The 23,471-nt window shown below is 39.3% G+C and overlaps 5 protein-coding genes across 5 annotated transcripts; 2 read left to right on the top strand and 3 right to left on the bottom strand.

Moving 5' to 3' along the window:
- The first annotated feature begins 14 nt into the window (after positions 1-14).
- LOC140780966 (mitochondrial import inner membrane translocase subunit TIM22-4) lies at positions 15-4,076 on the top strand. Its single transcript, XM_073126700.1, has 4 exons — positions 15-320; positions 1,538-1,728; positions 1,817-1,889; positions 3,704-4,076. Exons 1-4 carry the CDS (start codon positions 170-172, stop codon positions 3,787-3,789), a joined length of 501 nt encoding a protein of 166 aa, XP_072982801.1. The 5' UTR covers positions 15-169; the 3' UTR covers positions 3,790-4,076.
- A 195-nt stretch (positions 4,077-4,271) lies between these two features.
- On the top strand, positions 4,272-8,246 carry LOC140781816 (gamma-interferon-responsive lysosomal thiol protein-like). Its single transcript, XM_073128055.1, has 5 exons — positions 4,272-4,721; positions 6,037-6,102; positions 6,841-6,981; positions 7,610-7,702; positions 7,869-8,246. The coding sequence occupies exons 1-5, from the start codon at positions 4,470-4,472 to the stop codon at positions 8,013-8,015; spliced, it is 699 nt and encodes a 232-aa protein (XP_072984156.1). The 5' UTR covers positions 4,272-4,469; the 3' UTR covers positions 8,016-8,246.
- A 4,033-nt stretch (positions 8,247-12,279) lies between these two features.
- Positions 12,280-13,576, bottom strand: LOC140781815 (uncharacterized). Its single transcript, XM_073128054.1, has one exon. It carries the CDS (start codon positions 13,239-13,241, stop codon positions 12,432-12,434), a length of 810 nt encoding a protein of 269 aa, XP_072984155.1. The 5' UTR covers positions 13,242-13,576; the 3' UTR covers positions 12,280-12,431.
- A 4,111-nt stretch (positions 13,577-17,687) lies between these two features.
- On the bottom strand, positions 17,688-19,885 carry LOC140782351 (peptide-N4-(N-acetyl-beta-glucosaminyl)asparagine amidase A-like). Its single transcript, XM_073128873.1, has 2 exons — positions 18,338-19,885; positions 17,688-18,244 (listed from the first exon to the last, which is right to left on the bottom strand). The coding sequence occupies exons 1-2, from the start codon at positions 19,790-19,792 to the stop codon at positions 17,933-17,935; spliced, it is 1,767 nt and encodes a 588-aa protein (XP_072984974.1). The 5' UTR covers positions 19,793-19,885; the 3' UTR covers positions 17,688-17,932.
- Positions 19,886-21,532: 1,647 nt separating this feature from the next.
- LOC140781344 (peptide-N4-(N-acetyl-beta-glucosaminyl)asparagine amidase A-like) lies at positions 21,533-23,452 on the bottom strand. Its single transcript, XM_073127284.1, has one exon. It carries the CDS (start codon positions 23,450-23,452, stop codon positions 21,533-21,535), a length of 1,920 nt encoding a protein of 639 aa, XP_072983385.1.
- Between the last annotated feature and the right edge of the window lie 19 nt (positions 23,453-23,471).

Below are 23,471 nucleotides of genomic sequence, written 5' to 3'. Positions count from 1 at the left end.
CTCGAAAGACCTGCGTCGCAAAACGGCGGCAACTTTTCGCCCACCCCGCGACGGCTCCTCTTCCTTTTCCTTCACGCACTGATCCCACTGCTCTCTTCGAGTTTCTTCTGCTTCTACCCTAGATTTCTTAAGCCCCCCATAGCAGTGTTAAGCGCCTAAATTAATATCCATGGCCACTTCCGATTCCGAAGCCCAAGAGGCCCCAAAGGTAGCCGAGAGGCCAGAGGTGGAACCTTTGAGGCTGCCCACAGTGGAGGAGATCAGAGGCCAGGATATTTGGAACAACTGTTTTGTTCGCAGTGCTGTTAGTGGAATCATGGGTACTGTTCTGTTCTTAGAGATCTCGTGAGATTCTTGATCTGGGTTTTGTTCCCACACTTAGCTGCTCTTGGGATTTTCTTTTTGCTGGTTTTACTATGAATATTAGTACCATAACATTGATTATTAACTAAAAACTATTTGTGTGATGTAAACTTGCTTGATTAGTACAAAGGGACTTAGTTTCGAGGGGATAGTTTTTATACCTTGTAGCAATAGTAATTGTGGGTCCTTAGCTGTGGTGCAAATATAACATACTCTATGAGATTGTATCATTCTTCTATCTGTCATTATTTTGTCGAAATTTGGGAAGTATATCTGATGAGCCAATTCATGAGAAGTTTCAAATTGTATATTTATGAAGTTTGGATGACTTGGATTTGCTTTTCTTGATTATTGGACCATCTAAGCCATTTTTTCGTAAAACAATTTCTAATGAGAGTTTTTTTGTTATCATTTGTCATCAAGCTCATGTTTTGGTAGAAAAAGAGCTTGCACATCAAGGTCAGTGGCTAATTGGGCACTTTGGAAGTAATTGAAACAATGAATTTGAATTTGGAACGGATTCATGGATTGACCTGTGTGAATATTTTAAAGACAAAAGAAGCTGCTCAGAATGTATAAGATTGCTGAATTCTTTAGTATTCATGTAAAATTAAGCTTAGTAATATCCACAAAAGAAACAGAGACGCAAGCACACACACAGTCTACCACTGCTTCCGACAGCATGTACTATCATTGTTTTGTATCCAATAATATTTTCCGTCGACTTGTTAATTTGTGAATACTGATAATTTCTTGATTACCTATTTCTTTCGAGGAGTATCATCAAGAGAAATTGTTCATCTGAGAAAAGGAGGGGGCATAATTTTTCGGTACCAGTTCCAATTTTTCACTAGAACTTTTATATGCAGATATGACTCTCCATACCTAGCAGATTGGTAAAGATGGCAACCAAATAAATAATTTGTGCCATGTTCTCTAAGGCCTGTTCTTGCTTTATTCTGCTTGACTTTGCTCAATATTTCTTAGAGCTAGTGTTGGTAGTCCATTTCTAATGTCATAACAAGAAACTACTTCTGTTCGTTCAATTTCTGATAGTCTATATCTCTTTGCCACTTGCTTCTTCTTTTTCTTTTTTCTCTTCACTATTATAATTTTTGCAGTTTTTACTGTGTTCAGCTGTACGCTTATGTCCTTATGTTTAAAATTTCAATAGGAGGTGGTCTTGGTTTATTCATGGGACTGTTCCTTGGGGCGTTGGATAATCCACTTATGCAGGAGGAAATGACCGCAAGGCAACAATTCATATATACAGCGAAGCAGATGGGCAGGAGAAGTTTTGGCTCAGCAAAGACATTTGCAGTTATGGGCCTCATTTTCTCAGCTGCTGAATGTGTTGTGGAGCAGGTAAATGAAGGAGTTAATTTGTATGTCCTGTAGCATCCTTTCTCTAAAGCGAAGTAGTTATAATTTATATCAGATGCTTTTCTTATAGGCTCGAGCAAAACACGATACAACAAATACGGTAGTCGCTGGTTGTGTCACAGGAGGGACTCTATCTGCAAAAGGTAATCTTTGATGAATTTTATCTTTCCTATAACTATATCTCAGAATGCAAGAACATTTGCTGGGAAAAGTTCTACAATTTTTTTATTATAAGCATGTTTTACCATACAAAGATAATATCTGGAATGGCTTGTGACACTTCATATGTGCGTTCATGCTAGTTTCACTTTTTTGTGGCTATAAAGTTAGTTGCACGTGTAGATTTTACCCATATAACTGCAATATAATGTATAACGTAGCACACTATGTATTATTACTTATCAGGTAATATGTTCCACCTCTTACTTCCAAGACATGGAAATAGTACATCTTGTGGGCTAGTAGGTCATGAGAGAGAATATATGTATGTATCAAGGTTTAATTATATGTCTTAGTCTTGTCTGCATGAAAGCAAATAGTTTTCTTTCTTTTTTTTTACTTCCTAGAAGGTAATGAATAAAATGATCTTTCTTTCCACATTTTAATGTTTCAAGTTACTTTCATAGATTGCTTTTGGTTTGATATTTTTTATTTATTTTAGAGCTCAATGCAACATAAAAGAAAATGTAAAGGATATTGAATCACAAGAATATTCTAATGGGATTTTTTTATGCTCTGGAGAATCTTCCAATTTTCCCACTTGATTTACCAAGACCTCATCCCAGAGTGTCCTATTTCAGATAGTTTATGTTATATACTTTTAGCTTTTAAGTGATGAGAAATGATGAAAACAAACTATCTGGTTTTTATTTTTTAACTGGAGTAACATCAATTGCTTTATAATTTTATGTTATGACCTTTCAGTTATGAGAAATTATAAAAATAAAACTATCTGGTAATTATATTTTAATGGGGGCAACATTGATTGCTACAACATAATGGACTTTGTATTACTAGAAGGACATTGTAAATGTGATTGGTTTCCTTCCCGAAAACTATGAAGATTTTCAATGAGCTTCTCATTTACTATGGTGGATGTTCCTTTTGTTGATTCTATCATTAAGCATGACATGGACTTGCATATATAAATTCTTATGGAGATGTGTGGACTTCTTCTTCCTAGATTTACGCCTATCTATACAAATGTTGAAGTTAAAAGTCAAATTGATTTTACCAAATGATTCGAGCCGTCTGTGCATATATATATCCTCAGTCAAGAAATAGTTGAACTCCAGTTAACCACCGGACATCGCAATCAGTTTCCTCCTTGTAATGTGGGACCACATGCTTGGCTTGGCAAGTTATATTCTTTCCCAAAACTAATTTGATGCGGCAATCTTGTTTCCCCCTTAGATTTTCTGTGAATCAAGAGGTTTCCTATGGACTTACCTGCAACTGTGCATGGAAAAGTGCTTATTTGACTCAGCTGTGGAAGGTTAAGTATGCAAATAAGCATTTTGGAAGGTTTTTACTTTATTCAAATACTCCAAATCAATATTTCTTTACATCAGATTGGATTTCATTTTCATATTATCAATTTTAGAAGTTCCAAGACATTTCTTCTTCCCTTTGTCGCAAATGTTCGTCAAGCCCACGCTTCCCTGTATAATATTTGTACTTTTACAAATTTTGATACGTCTCTTATGGTTTGGTTGACTAGCTAATAAACTTGCACTTCCTGGACGACATATTTCTCATTGGAAGTTCCTTTAGTGTTGCTTGATACTAATGAACTATGAACCATCATCCCCTCATAAGGTTTACTTTAATTGTTAACTGTTAATCATATGCCGGTTGTAACAGTTTAATGTCACGACGAATAATTATTATATCTGAATTAATAATTGATGTCATGATCTCTAGATTTATATGATGAATACTTGCATTTTCTTTGTAGGTGGCCCAAAAGCGGCATGTGCTGGATGTGCAGGTTTTGCTGCATTCTCAGTCGTGATCGAAAAGTTCCTCGATCGCCATAATTGATGACCACATAATGAGGCTCCATGCTTTCAGTTCGGAGAACTTTTAACACTTCAATTTTATATATTCATTATGAGGGATTCTCTGCCTCTTTCATTCTCGGGATCGTACCGGTGCGGACAACAAGCAATGGACAACAATTTTATGTGTTTAGCTCCTCGCATTGAGATGTTTAAAAACATTGTAACTCATGATAAGTTTTTGTTTCCACCTCCGTATATTATGTTCACAGGTCTATGTGAACCAAATCATTTTTTGGAATAACCAATTAAAATGATCGAATTCCGCTATATATTTTGTTCAGGATTTTTGCTTCTCTTTCGTTTTCTTTCAGAAAATTTCTGTTTGCTGCCTTGAGTAGCAGAGATGTTTACAGAGTATAGTGCACAAGAAGAGCATTTGAGTGACCTAAAAAGAAAACTAATTTGAATTGATGATTCGTTAGAAAAAATTACAACAGAAGAGTGAGGGCCAATTTAACGGTCAGGATCGAACTCTTTCGTTCTCGACAGTTGACACCTGTCCTTCGCCACTGACCTCCAACTTATTTTCGTCCAGAAATCGCTGGCATTCGCGTCTCCTTTGCCTCCTCTAAGCTCCAATCCGTTGCTCGCATGGCATAAAAGAAAACCCCAAATCCAACTCCGGAAGCCCTAATCTCCCTAATCGCTTCTCCTGCTCCAATGGCTTCTCGTCGACTTCTCCTCCTCGTCGTCTTCCTTTTTTCACCTCTGTTCTTCGCGTCCCCTTCCTCCGCTTCGGCCCCCAAGGTATCGCTTGCTCTCTACTACGAGACGCTGTGCCCTTACTGCTCCAATTTCATGGTAAACTACCTCCCAAAGATCTTTGAGAACGGGTTGATCTCGATCGTTGATCTCGATCTCATCCCCTACGGCAACGCTAAGATCCGATCCAATGGTACCATCTCGTGTCAGGTCCGTTGACCTCCTCCTCTTCCTAGATCACTTCGTGGATTGGTTTGCTACTTTGCTTTAGATACTATCGTAAAAGAAAATAAAACATCATTTTATTGTTTACTGTCATATTGTTGGAGAATTTAGTGATGACAAAGTTACATGTTTTTGCGGAACTTATGTGGTCTACTCTGCGAATTCCTTATTCGAGGTCCTTAAAATGTACGCTTGAATTCAAATTTAGTGCGAATATAGTTTACTGAAGCACAAATTGCATACTATAGAATGGAGGGGAACATAGAAAGGAACCATCACGTAATTAAGCAGTCTACTCTATTTTGTATCAGACACGGACTGTGGGATTTGCATTTTGGCCTAACATGCAGGTTTCCACAAGTCCACAATATTGACAAATAACTAGGAAGAACAGAAATGGAACTTCTTATGTGGTGCTCATGAAATGAGAATTTTATGACAAATTTGCTGTAAACTAAATGGTATCACTAAGAATTTTAGGTGAATCATTGAGATGGTGAGAAATCAGTAAGGCTACATGGGCATGAGTAGTATCTGCCACTGAATCAACAATTGGACAGTTGAGCACCTGAGAATGACAGAAAAGTGAAGATTTGAGTACCTGAGAATGACATAAAAGAGAACAGTATTGAATATCAAGAAAGCAAACTTCTTAGTATCTCTAAATACTTCAACTAAGGGCCATGAATTCAAGGAACCAGCATAACTTAATGTTACACTAGCCTTGTTACTTTGGCATGTGGAGACATTCTACTATTTGGGCACATCTCGCAAATGGATTATGGCCTTTCTTCCTAGTTGGCCAATTCTTTTATATGTCAGCCATAGTATTAAATCCTAATAATACTTATGCAGCTGAAATATTCTGTGGAGTTATGTGAGTTGCTTGGTTTTCATGCAAAAGACTCTTTAAGGTAAAAGTTACGAACACAAGAGAATACTCTGACTTGCCTAATAATTTCTGGATGGTCTTAATATGGCCTCTAGTGTTGTTCATTATTCAGCTGGCAATCTCAGTATAGTTGTCTTCAGAGGCTCTGAGATTTCCTCAAATTAGTAGGCGATTTTGTTTACATTGTACTTATTATATGCTAGACAAAATGACAAATCCTAGGGAACTGTCCTTGAAGGTTATTGTGGTACACTGAACAGTTCTTTATCTGAAAGTGTCTATTGCAAAACATACTCAACTTATATCTTTTTATTTTTTTATTTTTATATTATCTTATTTCCTATTTCCTCTGACTTCTTTTAGTGAAGGTATTTTTTTACCAGATCTGATTCATCTTATTCTTGACAGCATGGTCCAGATGAATGTCTTTTGAATACGGTTGAAGCTTGTGCAATCAGCGAATGGCCAGATTTGGTAACACGTCTTTCTTGATTTTCTGGTTGTTTAGACTTGGACATGTATGCATATTAATCTGTGTAATGTATCAAAAACTTGCATGAGTTCTTGGTATTTTATGCCATGTCCGAATACAAGAAGAATTACATAAATATTTGATACTATCGTTTATTGAGAGGGAGAAAGCAGTCAGAAAATGCACAAGACACATAACCTAACAAGATCCCTGAACTGAATTGAGCTGAATGGAGGAAGAGAATTGATATAGCCGAGTAGCCAACTCCAAATTCTTGGGACTAAGCCTTGTGAGAAAAATAACTGTTGTTCTTTTATGTGACATCGACATTACATACATAAGAATGGATCTGAATAAGTTTGGTCCTTGCTTTGTTTTTTTTACAAATGAAGAGAGCCTATTTGCATGAAAACTTCTTGAGCAGTATCAAGATTTCTTGCCTATGACTCTTCTGTAGAAGCTTACCTATGCGGAGTAAATGGTATGCATTTCCATCTAAGATGCTTGCATTTTTAGCAGCCAATATATCCTCAAAATGCACGGAAGATGTCATGCTTATGAATATGTTTTATAAAATGCATTATATAGTTATTTCATGAAAGGAATATCATACTCATCATGCAGGTTACACCAGATGTATTTTTTTCTTCCCTTTGTATGTAGTCATGACTGTCGTCCGAATTACTTTTATATATGGTAGTCCTAAAAAGCTTATACTAACTCGTGTAACCTTATTGCAGAGTGTGCATTTCAGTTTCATATATTGTATTGAGAAATTGGTTGTGGAGCACAAACACCTTGAATGGGAGTCTTGCTTCTCAAAAGTCGGATTGGACTCGCAGAATGTGATGGATTGCTATAGTAATGGATATGGGAAAAAGGTTTATATCTATATTGTACTCGTATTTCATGTATAGATAGGAAGAGTAGTTGCATGTTTAAGTCCGTCCAGTTAGTTTCTTCACTAATGAAAATTAAATCTGGTTTTGTAGTATAATTGAGGAGTGAATGAAGTTTGTCTTCTAATCGAAATCTCTAATTCGTCAAGATCATTCTATGTTTCTTGAGGGTGATGGATCAGTGGACATGGACAATTTTAATTCTGTTACCTTGTGTAATAGGATGGTTTTATGTAATACCTCATTCACTCCTGTAAATGCCAGCGTGGCTTTGCAGTTATTTCACATATGCAAAGCATGTGCTCTCTTTATCATAGAATTTTGCTCTCTTTGTCTCGAAGTACTAGCATCCTGCACAATTTAATCTAGCAAAGCATGTGCTCTCTTTATCATAGAATTTTGCTCTCCATTTTTCATCTTTCTTCCTTTGCAAATACTACAATAAAAAACCTTGAGGCATTTAAAGTTATCGGCATGCTTCAGATCATAAATTTTCAAGTTTTTTGAATAGTCTAAATTATTCTTAACAGTGTTTGTTTTCTACTCTGTAACAACTCATTTATTAACTGATTGACATTCTGCTTCATTTTTTATCTTTGGTTTTATGCAGCTTGAACTGCAGTATGCAGCACAGACAGATTCTCTTCAGCCTCCACACAGATACGTGCCGTGGGTGGTGGTTGACGGGCAGCCACTCTATGATGTAAGTACTACAGCCTGTCTCAATGTGAAATTATTGAATTTCTTCGTATTTATTCTTCTTCCTGAGATCATCTTTGTGCTGATTTCACTAGTATAATTCTTCTCAAGTCAAACATTTCTTCATGCTATTATGAATTTCTGTATGCTGGTAACTCCGGCTCTTCCAGGATTACGAAGATTTTGAAGCTTATATCTGCAAAGCTTACAAAGGCGAGCTCCCGAAGGCCTGTGATGGACTAGTCCTTAAGATGAATCAGGAGAGGAAAGTGAATCGAAATGTCTGCTACGACAACAAGATGATCAGCTCAATTTAATGAAGGCAGATATGTTGTTTTAGATCCTATACCAACATTATACTTTTACTTTTTATGCTCCTCTCCATCATCTAGATGAAGCCATTTATTCTTTGGATCACAACGCTATGCCTTTTGGATTAAATGGCTACTTGTACTTGCTTATAGGAAAGCCAACATCAGTTGTTGTCCTCAATGAAAATATGGTGATGTACATGTTAATAAATATAGGTCGCTTTAGAAATTATTTAATTTGGTTCTATGTTCTACACATTTTGTTTGATTTGATACCTTTGGATTTTAGGTACTCCTAAGTCCTAAGATATGTCTGATAATTTTAGGTTTACCTACTAATCCATGATACTCTCTATGTTTACCTACTAATCCGACTATCTGAAGAGGTGGTTTGACTCTAATAAGATTCTCTTCCGACAAGGCATCATGCATAATGATTCCTTAAGCATTACACACTACCTTTAATTTGGCACACCTTAATAAGAGATGCTTGCAAATTAACTGCATGTCGGTGGAGTAAAATTTCCTTCCAAACTCTCTTGAAGAGGTTAAAAGTTACTTTGGATTCTCATCCGACAAAGTGTTATGCTAACCATGCTTTAAGATTTAGATCTTCCTTTATTATGCTGTCACTTTTTCCCATTCTCTTTGTTCGGATAGTACAGGACATACTCATTGGGTGTAAATTAAAGTCAAGATAATACCAATAGCAATGTTCCATTTTTTTAATGTAGAGAGAGAGGTAAATGGCTCTCCAAACTCACCCATGCTCATCATACTTCTTACCTTTCTATTATAAAGATTAGCAGCTCACAGTTTTGTAGACTAAAAGTTAACATGCATAAAAGCCCTTATAATAGTTGTTTAAATACTTAATTAGGTCTACGCATGCGAGATACAGCACATATGACAAGCTACAGAGTTTAATTAACGATGATGATGACGCCATTTCTCCTTCATATAATCATATTTGATAGCCATCAACAAACATCAAGTATTAGAATATATATACACAAACAATCATGCATTTTAAACTATGGTATTAATTAAATCCAATTATTTTAGACAATGAACAATTAAAGAGGTCAGCATATTATCTCCTGTTCTCTTGTCATTATAAATTAGGGAATTCCCACAGAGAACTTTTTACTAATAAATGCCCTCCCTCAAGATAACCTTAAGCCTCGGCTTCTTCCCTAAATGCAAACCTAAGACAAGCACTACCACTAAAATGATGGGCAAATCCTTCTGAAAGCTTAACTCGTGAGTAGTTGAAACATAATTAAATAAATAACTTTTTTTTTTGTAACTAATTGACATTAGAGTGCAGAATACTCATTGGTGTGTCTCTTTTTTACATTAATATTATGTCGATATGTTATATATGTTTAAAAAAAAAATTAAGATATATTATATTGCAAAGAAGCAAATCACTACAGGAAAACCCACATCAGTTGAAAAGACAAGAATACAATAGTTTTATTTGGAGTGACAACAGATGCTTAGCATGCTTAATCATCATCATCATCATCACTCAATCTGCATCAACATCTTGAAATCCCTTCTTGCATTATTTCAGTAGATTATTGTCTTCTCTTGGCTACTTCTCTTTTCCCTCGTCAATGGTGGCATCTAGAGATGTCCCTCTTCCTTTGTTCTGAATTCCCTAATGACAATTTACTCTAATATAATATTTCCTAATAATCGTTTTAGTATATATTGAAGTCGAATTTAACCTAAAAGCTTAAACCTAGCTCAATAGTCGAGGAATTAATATCTGATCAATTTTTCACTTGAACGTTATGTGCTATGATTAAGTTTATTATTACTCAGTTTATCAAAAGAGATGGCCCAATTATCTAATTTAGTGTATGATTAGCTTAAACTAGTAAAAATTAATGATAAAGCGCACCTATAATGAAAACATTACATGATGGGATTCCAACGGTCGGAAAGCAAGTAAATTCTTTCTTTTTTTAACCACCCATGGTGGGATTATTAGAAGTAGAGAAATAGAGATGGGGCCAAGAGAGTAGAGACCGTAGTCGAGAAGTTTTAAATAGTCCAAGTGGTTGTGTTGTCTTGGTTTAGAGGCTAATGAGGTGGCTTATTTTAAGTAATCCTACAATTAGTCTTTTGAAACAAAAAAGTCTCCCTCATAATTTTGCTGGATGATTTGGACAAGAAGATGCTGACCTCCTTTTTAAAGGATCCACCTGCAACTAGTCCAAATGGACTTTTTAGGGTTCAGACTTCACCATCTCCTTGTACCAGGTCTTCTGTTGCACTTAGGAAAATTAATTAATTAATGCTCATCTTTTTCTTTTTCTTTTTCTTTTTTTGTAATATATAGTTTGCAGTACTAATTAATTTAATCCAGTAGCTATGATAAATTTATACATACTTGATCATCTCATTTGTATATTTTTATCATATATTTATTATTTAAAATTTGATCGGATGCAGTGAAAATTTTATACAATCCTTTATAATTTTGGACACTAATAAGTATCTTTAAATTCAATTGATTGTTAATGCCCGAGCATGAATTGATGCCTATTGAGAAGCGCTCTGAGTCCAAGTCTCTTGCAACTATTCTTATTTGCAGGGCGGCATCTAATAGCCAAGATGGAGGCTTATTCTAGGGTCGATGTCCTATCCCCTCCGAAAATTTTATTTGCATGAGTACTTGTATTGTTATAAGGTGATACTCTGTGTCTCATGTCAGTCAGCCTGTCTTTCAGCTAAGAGCAGGGCTTATTTTAGAATTTTAATATTACTTCATTTTTTGTAAAAAAGAAAAAAAAATCGACCGTTTGTATAATTAAATATAATAGAAAAATATATGTATTGAGAACTTGACTGGAAGCTAATGTTAGGTCTAAATTAATGATCAAAATGAGGTCGATGAAATCAAAGCATGAGGCATCCATGAGCTACATGATGTCTTTGCTGCATATAAACTCGCACGTCAAACCCTCGCTATTGGCTCATCTGGACAAGTTGGTTTTATCGCATTTGGTGATTGATAACAAAGGTGGCATGATAAGTCGATGTTGGACAGAGAGAGAGAGAGAGAGAGAGAGAGAGAGAGAAAAAAAAAGTAGACAGAGACATCGATTTTTGGAACTTATCTCCAAACTTTACTACGAAGTGTCAAATTAGACATTGTCCTACGGCTACGGGAAATAAATAATTTTAATTTTAATTTTAATTTTAATTTTTTTTTTAAAAAAAACTATACATTATTTTGTCATAGTAATTCAAAATAAACTTAAATTTGAATTTGTGCAAGTTTACTGGTAACTATAAAATAATACAAACACAGCCGAGTCAGAGGAGGAGGTGGGTTTGCACGTGCGGCAGATTCTGTAACCCACAAGGTAAAAGGACAATTTTACCCATCGCTATTGTGCGCCGACGGCCCCACTCTCTAATCTCCCTTGTCGGCGCAAAGTAAGTCTTATAAAGAAAGCAAATTGGGGGGGCGAACCGGGACGAAATTTCTTACTTAAGATAGATTAATTAATTAATTAATTACTTAATTAATTAATTAATTAAAGTTGGTTGTACGTACAACACCAAGGATTAACTCTCTTTTTTTTTTTCCCTCCCCCCCACCCCCCACCTTCTCTCTTTTCGAAGAGAAAAAGGAAGAGGTTTTGAATCTATAAACCCCGTGGTTAGAACTAGATTTTACTTTTGTGTCTGTAGGAAGATAGAGATTTAGTTTGATATATAAGGACGACATTGGTCAACAATTTAAATTTGAACCTATACTTTAGGACAAAATAATTCTTAGATTAACCGACCTCAAATTTATTAAAAAAACCTTGTTAGTTCCATCCGATTGAAATTAAAGGCAAGAAATCTACAAGATTCTACTTGATTCCATATTAATTAAGAGAAGAAAAAAAGGAGAAAAAAATGAATCAAAAGATTTAATCTTTCAGCAAGGTAGTAAAAGTATTATTAAAAGAGAAAGAAACATACCAGGGAAAAACAAAGTCAATTTCATGCATGCATTACCCAAAGCTAATGATGAAGAGATACTAATTAATTCATATACTGACTTAGACATGGATCAGTTTATCGATGTAATTAATGGAATGTAAGCAGAAAGGATACTAATTAAGAATGATAACAATATCACATGGTACAAAAAATAATAACCTAACACTAGTAATTTATAAAGGATATATATATATATATATATATATAATATAATCTTGTTTCAAAATTTGTAGAAAGAATAATGAACTAAGCGATATATAGTTGAGCAAATACTTTTCATTTTTGAATTATATCTACTCCTATTATATCTAATAGTTCAATTCTTGCGAACCCCTTTTTACCACCAAAATAATCGAGGAAAACAAAACAAGTAAATTAAATTTAACAAAGAGATAGAGGAATCTACACTCAAGAAGCCGCCGCCGATTCCTCCGGCTTCTCCTCCTTCGTTTTCGTAGTCTCTTCCTCCTCTTCCTCTTCCTCCTCCTCCTTCTCCTCCTCCTTCTCCTTCTCCTTCTCCTTCTTAGCAGTGCTGATACTACTACTAGCACCAGCAATAGTAGTAGTAGTAGTATCAGTTGTTATAGTAGTAGTAGTAGTAGCAGTAGTAGTAGTAGTACTAGGATTTGAACTTGCTTCTCCTCCTCCGGCACCGCTTCCGCTTGCACTGGGAGTAGTGAGAGGCAGTCGCTTCCGCTTCTTCTTCTCGTAGGGTATGCCCCTCGCCTTCGCCTGGCTCTCCCGGACCTCCCGGAGGTAAACCCTGACGGCCCGGGCACCGAACGGGTTGGACTCCGGCTTGCCTCCGTTCTCCTCGTAGGCAGCTCGGAGGCGACCGATGAGGGCGTCGAGAGAGCCCCAGGCTTGCCTCAACGGGCAGGCGCAGGGGGACGGCGGGTTGGGGTGGCCGAAGTGGGGGCAGGCGTCCACGTGGACTTTGGTCTTCCCGAACTGGTCGAGGTACTTGAGGAATTCGATGACGTTTCCGCCGCTGCACCGGCCGAGGCTTAGTGGCGGCTTGTGGTTCTTCAGGTACTGCAAGAAGGTGTTCCAGTCCCGCCGCTTCTGCGATTCGTACCGGCTCGGCGGTGGCTGTTGCTGGAGCGGTTGGGGATTCGAAGGAGCTGCAGCTGCTGCTTGTGCCGCTGCCGGTGTTGGGTCCTGGGTGGAAGAAGAAGAAGGGGCTTCTTCTCCCCCTTCGCCGCCGCTTGCCTCCATGAATTGGTTTCTCTCTCTCTCTCTCTCTCTCTCTCTCTCTCTCTCTCTCTCTCTCTCTCTCTCCCCCTAGTCTTGATTGGGCTTCGTTACTGTTTGAGGGATTGAGAGTGGTTAGGTTATGGGGGGGGAGGGACAGATTGTGTTGTCTGTTGATTACATTACATTCCTCTTTCTTTTCTTTTTTTTCTTTTTTTTTCCTTTTTAGAGAGAACGAAATAAGCACCTTATAAACTAACAACATCTCTTTACCCTCAAAACGATACAGTTATTAGATAAGAATTGTCACATCGATGGCTTATATGATTCAAAAGCCAATAAGAGATTTTAATTTTAGACGCATCGATCGCTTATAGTTTGATAGGAATAAATAGGTTTCTTATAATACCCAAGGATTTTAGAACAGTAATTAATAGAGTTAGGTTAGATGAAACGTCCTAGGAGTATAATTAATGGGTATACGCAAAGAAAAGAGAGTAAAGAACGTAATAGTAATCAGGAGGTGGCTCCACCAGTTTGAGACGTGACGTCGTCCAAATCCCCATTGGGAAGCGTATTTTTTATGTTTAATTCTGCAATAATGTAACATATCTAGCGCCCTTTTTTTAAGGGTAATAAAAGCAATTATATTACCATAAAAAGATTAAAAAATATATATTAAATATTTTGATGGATATTATCTAAGGATATCTCTATATAGTAAATCTAAAATATTGGCGAGGATAGTTAGAATAAGCCAATTAACACTATCTAGTTAACTTTCCTAAAGTAATAGGAGATAAAATAAATCAGTCAAAAAATTAAATAATTCAATAATATTATAAAAAAAAGTGTCTCCATCTCCAAAACAGTCTTGCTTTTTTTTCTTTTTTCTTTTCGAATTAAGAAGCAAAAAATTTGAAGTCTAATTTGATGATAAGCTTATTCTTTTTCCCAACCGGCCCTAACTCTGCTAAGATGGAAAAGACCTCTCGTCTAAGCAATGATAGAAATATTCGACTATCGGTGAGTTAATTTGGAATTATTGTATTATTCCTATAGGTCCCACTTATTCTAGATAGTTGAGACTACATGTACCATGCTCCAATTTAAATTTTAAAATTTAGAATATCCAATTACCACATATTATATAAAATCCAAATAAGGTATGATATGATTCATAACTTGTGCTATCTAACCTACTGTAATTCATATATAATACTCTCTAGCACATTTTTGCAAGCCGAAGCGAAGGCTTTTATAATTTAATTATATTTAGTTTTTAATTTTTAATTTAATATATAATACTAAGTGTATATGATTTTTTATAGCTGATGCATATTTTATTATAGTGATATTGAAGCGTGCCATGTGCTCGCGATGACATTTTCTTAGATGATTCATATAAATTCAAGAAGCCTTGGAAGATTGATGGTGTTAATTCTACACATAAAATAATTAATTAGAGTGAGTCATTTAATACAAAATATAGGTGGTTAGGGCACTTTAAAGGTTTTGGGTGCCTTCATTTACACACCAAGTTACAAAGGACAAACAAAGAGGATCTAATATGAGTGGGAGAAGAATAGGTTTTTGGAATGGAAGGTTGAGGCATCTGTAGGGCATCATAGTCATATATGACACTACACCTTCCATAGTATATAAATATATAATATCGCCTTAGAAGGTCAGAATGATTAATTGTCCACTAATTAAAGAGAATGGCATCATGGGCATGACACTTCACCCTCGTAGTATGATATTGTTTTTAGGGTTTAGAATGATTAGGAGTCCACTAAGTATTACAGTAATTAATAAAGGGGCCAATTATGTTACAACGTACGGAACCATGCACTGCTTTTGATGTACAGGCAAATTGCCACACCTCTTGGAGTTGGATTAATTAGTAATTACCCTTCTCTTTCCTTAGCTTTAGAAAGTTACCAAGGGGCAAAAAGAATCCGATGCCAATTTTGTACCTCACTAATTAGCAAATTAATCATTTTTTGTAAACCAAATGTCCACCTTTGGGAGCAATGGCATTTAGAAGTTGGGACTTTTAATCTAGTATAATGTTAAAATCAAATCAAACAAAGTTTGAATTAAATTTTGCATGATTTAGGCTAATAAAATTTTATTTATAATTTATAGCATATATATTAATCAACATAAACTTAGCCTCATCGAGGTGACCTAGGCTTAAGCTCAGCTTAGAATTAATTTTAAATCTAACCTAATTAATTAAGCTTGACTCATTTAGAATACAAGTAAGAGCGTAATTGAGCCTTATCGAGTCTAGCTCGAGCTAACATAATTATTTTAACAGCTCCCTCGACAGAATTCAAGTGGAAGATTGTTGTTGGTGCTCTCATAGATTTTGCCTCCTTTCTTGGATTTTGATGGTGTAAATGTTACTAACCCTACTACTACCAACTACTCCTTCAATTATTCAACCTACAATTGTAATCAAAAGCTAGACATGGAAAGCTAATTCCCAATAACTAGGTCATCATAGGGCCCTCTTTTTAGTATTGAGCAGTTGATATATATTAGGATAATATAAGGTGGTATATTTCTATAGATATATTTTTTGATTGCATGTATTGCATAATTTAGTGCAGTCTATGATCTCTTGAAGATGGTTTAAGAGTAGGTTATAGAAGAATCCTTTTGAAACTTGGCCCAATCCAAATCTAGATAAGATTCTTGGAGCCTTTGTTGTATTACCAGCTTGTGATTGATGACATGATTACAGAATTAAAATTAAAATATTTGGTGGGCTACCCTCCAAATATTTTCTTCTGAATAATAACACTAAAAAATCCAAATGCCTCATAAAACTTAGCGATAATCCAAATATAATTTCTCTTCAATTCAATCGTCGTACTAGGAATAGTTGAAAACCAGGAGAAAAAACTCTTAAAATTAAAAAAAAAATGGAGAAGAATCTAGATGAGAGAGATTTTTGTTTTGGAGAAGCATTATTGATCAGTATGTAGTATTTGTTGCTACTCTTTGATAATAAAAAAAAAGACATTTATCATTTATTATAATATATAAATGGTTAATTATAGAGCCTAATCATTCTTATGATGACACCAAGATGACGAAGGGGTTGCGAAAGATAGGTAGGTAGGCCTGATGAACTCGATCCTTATCCTCCGTTTCACACGACGAGATAACGAATCGCTCAAAAACTGAGCTCCCTGATGGGATCATCAGTCCAAATAATGTTAAGATTGATTCTTGCACGCAACTACCCCACACTTAAGTTGACCCAATCCCTCTGATCGATCCATCAATGCTGTAGAACGAAAAAGAAATCAAATTGAAAGATTCATTCATTCATGCACTACATGATTGCCGATCAATCAATCGATCGATCAATCATGTTGCTATATTTGAATTCTATTATTATTATTATTATTATTATTATTATTATTATTATTATCGTTACGTTATTGAGTTCAAACAAATTCCAGTCTAGTGTGGACGTAGAAGGTGATATATATGGCTTTGGCAAAGCCATGAAATTAACACTAGAAGTAAGAGACAAAGCTTTGAAGCTCTGGGGTTGCAATCGGAAGGCCCACGGAATACATTCAGGTCTCCTGGGATCCAAGACCCGTGACAGACACCAACGAACCCGAGTAGACCACCCTTGCGATCCGATGGGGCCCCAGTGAGATTGCCAATCCAGTGAGCCGTTGGAAGGGGTCCCCACCTGGTAACTCATCGGTCATTGGCCGGTGCTTCTCTCCTGGGACTGGAACACTGGAGGGGCCCATACGTAAACCCAAAGCTCTTCATCGTAAACGTTCTCCCTCTTCCTTTCACTTGGCTTTGTCACGTAGCTACTTGTGACAAAGACTGGGCTTGGATCAAAAAGCTGAGCCGAGGTGCATGGATGAAAGCATTAATGGACGGATCTTTGACTCCGTGTTGGGGATGGTTGCTCGCTCATGTCTCCCATGCATGGGATGCATGAATTATATATATATCAACGTATTGCTATTTATTTCTTAGTGTGTGTGTGTGTGTGTGTGTGTGTGTGTGTATATATATATATATATAAATAGTGATATCTTATTGGGCCTAAATATTTTACTACTTACTTTGGGCCTCGATCAGGGCCGAAAAGGACAAGAGATTCCTTGTAAGGTAGGAATCAGCTTGAAGTCCGTAATGGCAGATTGGGTGTTGGAAAATATTGTTTACTTTAGTTCGTCTTCTTTCTTCAAGTAGGGAAATGGACGTAATGGAAATAATAAGAACTAAAAGCTATAAAGGTTAGATATTAATCTGCTCTTTTCATTTAGTTAGATGATTTCAAAGGGTAGTGTTAGTCGATCATCTCCGATCCCAAGAATTTGATCCGAAATTTATAGTAAACTATATCAGATAATTAGAAACGATTACGGGTAAGTAAATCAAAGTTTACGTTGGAAGACTAGGAAAAGACACCGCCCGTTCAATAAAAAAATAATGCACTAGATGAGTATATTGCAGAATGTGTGTTCATAGTGGCATTACATCTTACGTACTCATGGCATCTATGGCTTAACACCAATAACAGGCCAATAAATTAAACTAATTCCATCTCTTATTCTCACAACTACTCTCTCTCTCTCTCTCTCTCTCTAGCAATAATACTATTTCCTCATATAATTTGAAGGCATTTTAATCAAACAAACACGATCGAGCGCACTCTTTTGTCAAGCATCAGCCATGGCCGAACAAGAAGCAGTCTTAGCATCCATCATGATCACGCCGCCGACTGCATTCAACGTCCGCATGTAGCATCGGTTATCGTCCTTCAATCTATACGCGGATCTCGTGCTCCCGCTCCCCCACACCGCTGTCTTCCCGTTCATCAGCGCCGTCCCCTCAGCGTCCTGCCGGTCCGTCAGCGTGCTGGTCATCATTGCCTGCCCTTCCGTCAGGGTCACCGCCTCCATCAGCTGGTGGTAGAGTCGCGTCTTCGATAACACCGCACCTCCCGCCGCATTCACATTCGACGTCTGCATCTGTTAATTTGACGACGTATATATATATATATAATATAATATATGTATATAAAAAATTCGAATTGATCTAAAAACTTAGAAACCACCGCAAACCTGGAGGGGGGCCTCCATGAGAAGCTGAACGCGGCCCAGCGGCTGGTGGCCCTTCTGCAGTCCGACCATCATCCTCATCTTATTCTGCACCTCGACTTGGGTGAAGGTGCCGTGGTTCTGAACCTCCACCTGGCTCTTGTACTTGATCTTCTGCCTCACCTGGGTGGTGAAGTTACCCCTCGATGAGCTCACCCACCCGGTGAACCGCACTAGCCCCTCCGCGTTGATCTCCGACTGCCCGTCCTGGTAGCGCCACTCCGCGTTCCGGTTCATCTTGATAGGCGGACAGAAGTACTCCAACAGCCCAGCCTGTACCACATCCGACCACGGGTCTACCCACACGTGCAGGTTCGCCGACACCAGCCAGTGCTGCTGCGCATCGCGCACGCCTAGCCCGATCACGTGGGGCTGGCCGTCGAGCATGAACTCTAGGAACGGGGTGAGGTCGAGGTCGTACGAGGGCATGTCAAATGCACCAATGGCAGCCACGGGAGACCAGAAGTATGGATTTATATTGCCTGGGTAGATCACAGCGAAGGGCACGTGTCCGCCTACGAATCGCCCGTCCAGTGTAGCGTATACTTGGCGGAATCCGCCGTTGGTCCTCGGGGCGGAGAGGTTCTGGGCATCTTGTAAGTAAGTGGATCTGAGGGGGTTCATGTACCAGAACTCGTCGTCCCCGTGGTAGGACACGAAGATCTCCAACACGGCTCGGTAGGCATTTCTTGGTATGGTGACGGTACTGGACTCCACTCCGGACTCGTTGTTGATTCTGAACCAGAATCCCGAGCCATAGTAGCCATTCGGGTTCGAGATTGGAAGGATTAGGTCCGCCGGCTCGCGGTACAGCCCTCGGATGGAGGGATGCGACGCGTACGAGGACTTTAATAGCTGTGTTCTGATAGGCAATGCGCCTCGGTAGAAGTGGAGTGAGACGTTTGCTGAGTAGACGCCTGGGAGGGCTTCGTTGGAATTCTCCAGCATCATGGAGACGGCGCCGCCTTTCGAGAGACCGCGGAGGAGGCTCGAATACCGCGTCATGTCTTTGTGCACGTGCCAAAACGCACCGGGGGCCATCGGGCGTGGGGTGGCGGTCCGGAGGACTTCTGCCCCGCCAATCCAGATGGCGGCGACGCGGTCGTTCTGGAGGTCGGAGGCGACAATGGAGAGCTCGAGGACGACACGCGTCCACGGGAAGGGGCATTCTTCGGGTTGCGTGTAATTAGCCGATGCCGGAGGGGCGCCGACGGTGTCGGCGAAGTCCTGCTGTAGGACTACCACAGAGCACCGCGGTGTCTCACCCGGGAGGAGCACAGGGGGAAGAGTGGGGTCGAGATGTTCTAACGATATAGTTGGGATTGGGTCGGTGAGAATAGTGGATGTGGTTTGGGAGAGTATAGATATAATTACTAGGAGAAGAAGGGAGAGGCGGCGGTGAAGATTGGAACACATCATCTCGGTTGGGTATCGTTTACTATGATATTGGTTTGGAATACGAATGGAAAGGTAGGATAGTTATATACATAGAAAAGAGAGATGGAACGATTAAAATGTGGATGATCCTCTCTATTATTGTTGCCATTGTATAATTAAAAGTAAGTTTAGTACTAGAGATGAAGCCGGCCAACTATTTTCGAGAAAGCAGCAGGATACTTCGTAGCCATTTCCTATAGTAAACCGTAAATGCTGTCTAGTCCCGTGGAGGTCTACATGTGTACAACAATTGATCATGGAGGAAGAAAGGAATCCTAGTAGGGGGAGGAGCAGAATACCAGAATTGCATCAATTTCGGGAACTTGGGAAAGTTCTGATGAACTTCGGATGTACAAGTAATTTAACAGAGTAAGTTGGAGATAAGAGTAATAAATCAGAGCAACTTCTCTCTTTAGTCTCTATTGAGTGTCACACATTGGTAACAAGATTTTTTTATTTTTTTTATCATTAAGATATTTAAATCTTTTTATCTCTGCTTGCCTGACGTGATAGATAGTACATAGGTGTGTGTTGCCATAAACACTGCTTGCAGGGAATTCCTGCCTCCACGGTATAATGCAGTAAATAATGAACAGGGGTTATAGGACAGAGGACGAAAGGCAGAGGACAGGAAGTTCTATGATCGTGATAAATTTAAGTTGGACTAAAATAATAAATAAATAAATAATAAAGTTGAATATGTGATTTTAGGTTTTATTTATTTATATTTTATATTCACTCATATTTTAAAATAAAAATATAATAATAAGTTTTGATGTGATATATAGTGAAAAAAAATTATTTTGAATACTCTTTGATTTGATATAAGTAGGTTGATGAAATAAATATTAAAGGTAAATTAGTTATTAAATTAATGTGTGATATAAGATTATATTTTGATAAATAGTGTTTGTGTTCTAAAATAAACTTATTATAATATTTAATTATTATTTTGAAATAAAGAGTTGTATTTAAATTAAATAAAAAAAGTTATTACTAAATGAAAGTGCTTAGAATCTACCGTTAATAGCATAAAGCTATTTAAAAAAAAAACAAAAAAAAAGCATGACGCTATTTTAGTGGACCAGGACTAATGATAGCCTCTCCTAGTAAAACTGATCTTAATTATTGTAATTGTACTAAAAAAGGTATGGACGATTGGGATTTCTTTCTTTCTTACTTTACCGTACCAGGAAAAGATCCTTCCAATTTCTGCATGACTGTGGAATTAGGAACTTATTATTTCTCCCGTTCAGTATTATAAGTTGTCTTCAAAATAAAAATTGATTGCGGTATTTTAATGGTTTGATTCTTATCAGCTTCTAATAGAAATCATTGGTTCAAAAATTTGTGTATATATTAAAATTAATATTTTGATAAAATTTTCGCGAGAATAAGATTAAGTATATACTCTTTTATGTTAGTATTGGTTATTGTCTCAATTTGTTAATCACGTAACTCTTAAGGGTAAAAGAGAATGAATAAGAAAAGAAAGACGTATCCAGGAATCCATTATGATTAAACTTACACATACAGAATAAATTCTAGACCAGCATATACGTAAGGCTAGTACAATAAAAAGCTCGATCTACTAATTAAGCATCTAAGAGTGCGTTTGCTTCAACCGTCCGAAAGAAGCAGCTCAGCTCTAACAAAAGATACGACATAGTCCATCATAGTACTACGTAGCGATAACCACTTGATACGACCAGGGCTTCGTCTCTACGACTCGGCCACCGCCGCCGCGGCAGCCACAGTCGCACAAGACACCGTCGCATCGTCCTCCTTCACCTTGCCGCCCACCATGTTCACAGTCCTCAAGTAACACCCTTTGTCGTCTCTAAACTTGTAAATGGACTTGGTATCCCCGCTCCCCCACATCGCCACCCCTTCCTCCATCAACACGCTCCCCTCCGACTCCTGCCGGTCAGCCACCGCGCTGAACCTCGCCCCCTTGTTCTCCGCCACGCTCCTCGTCTCTAACAGCGCGTGCGTCAGCTTCGTCTTGTGGAACCTCGAATCCCCGCCGCCGTTCGAACTCACCGTCGCCATCGTCAGCGGTGCCTCCGTATCCACCACCACCCTCCCCACCACCACGTCCTCCTTCTCGATCCTTATGTTTGTCCTCGCCTTGAGCTCCATTTCGACGTTCGTTACGTCCCCCTTCTCCTCCGCCTCGATGTGGCTCTTGAACTTGATCTTGTGTCGGACGCTCGTCGACACGTTGCCCTTCGTGGAGCTAACCCAGCCGGAGAAGCGAATTATGACTTGCCCTTCGATCTCGGACTTACCTTCCTGCTCCTTCCAATCCGCCTGCCGGTTTAGCCGCAGCGGCGGGACTTTGTAACGCACGAGCGCGCCTTCGACAACGTCGGACCACGCGTCTAGCCAGAGATGCAGGTTTGCCGAGACGAGCCAATAGCTTTGACAATCGCGCACGGTGAGGCCGAACTCGTGGGGCTGTCCGTCGAGGAGCAGGCCGACGAAGGGGGTGAGATCGAAGTCGTAGGACGGGTGGTCATATGCTCCGATGGCAGCGACGGGAGCCCAGAAGAAGGGGTTGACAGAACCGGGATAGATTACGGGGAATGGAATAGCAGAGCCGACGTAACGGCCGTCGATGGTGGCCACCACTTGGCGGAAGCTGCCGTTTGCTTTGGAGGACTCGAGGTTATTATTATTGTTGCTCATGTTGTTCTTTTTTCTATCTTGAGGCCAGCTCGTCGGGCCGTTGGCTCGGAGCGGATTCGAGTACCAATACTCGTCATCGCCGTGGTGGGAGACGTAGACTTCGAGGACGGCGCGGTAGGTGTTGTTGGGCGCGACCACCATTGTGGTTTGGACTTCGGTCTCGTTCTCGACCTTGAACCAGAAGCCTCTCCTGCTATCGGAGTTCGATATTGGGATGATCAAATCCGCTGGCTCGCGGTAGAAACCTTTGATGGCTGGATGAGCGGAGAGGACTGGCTCTAGTTTTGTTTCTTTGATGTCTTCTTCTAATTTGTTTGGGGTGATGCAGCCACTTTGGCAGAGGGCACCGCGGTAGAAGTGGAGAGAGATGTTGACGCTGTAGACGCCGTGCAAGGTTTCGTTGGAATTCTCTAGCATCATGGAGATGAGATGACTCTGATGACCCTCCGGGGAGCGGCGCAGGAGGGCGGTGTAGCGCGTGACGTCCTTGCGCACGCGCCAGTAGACGCCGGCGGACATGGGGCGAGGGGTGGTGGTGCGGAGGATCTCCGCGCCGTTGAGCCAGACGGCGGCGATCCGGTCCTTTTGGCGGCCGGAGGCCGAGGCGCTGAACTCTAGCACGACGCGGGACCAGGGCGCCGGGCATTCGGGCGGCGGGGTGTAATTGGCGTTGACGGGCGGGGCGCCGACGGTGTGGGCGAAGTCGTGGCGGAGGACAAGGACGGAGCATTTGGGGTTCTGGGTTGGGAGGAGAGGTGGTAGGGTGGGGTCCATGTACTCGTAAACGGGGTCTTGGGTGGGTGAGGACGAGGGGGGAGCCGGCGATGGCTCGGGAACAGGAGCCGTAGGCGTCTCCGGCTCCCAAGGCGACGCATGATTGCCTCCGGCAAGAATTAGAAAAACGACGAGAAGAGAAGGAAATAAGAGATGGTGGTGGTGGTGGAGATGCATTGTTGATTTCATTCAGATG

The sequence above is a fragment of the Typha latifolia genome, chromosome 2, assembly GCF_019914945.1.
Source record: "Typha latifolia isolate L0001 chromosome 2, TyphaL0001v2, whole genome shotgun sequence".
Taxonomy (NCBI): Eukaryota; Viridiplantae; Streptophyta; class Magnoliopsida; order Poales; family Typhaceae; genus Typha; species Typha latifolia.
The sequence above is the reverse complement of the archived record's forward strand: the minus strand, read 5'-3'. Positions and strand labels throughout refer to the sequence as shown.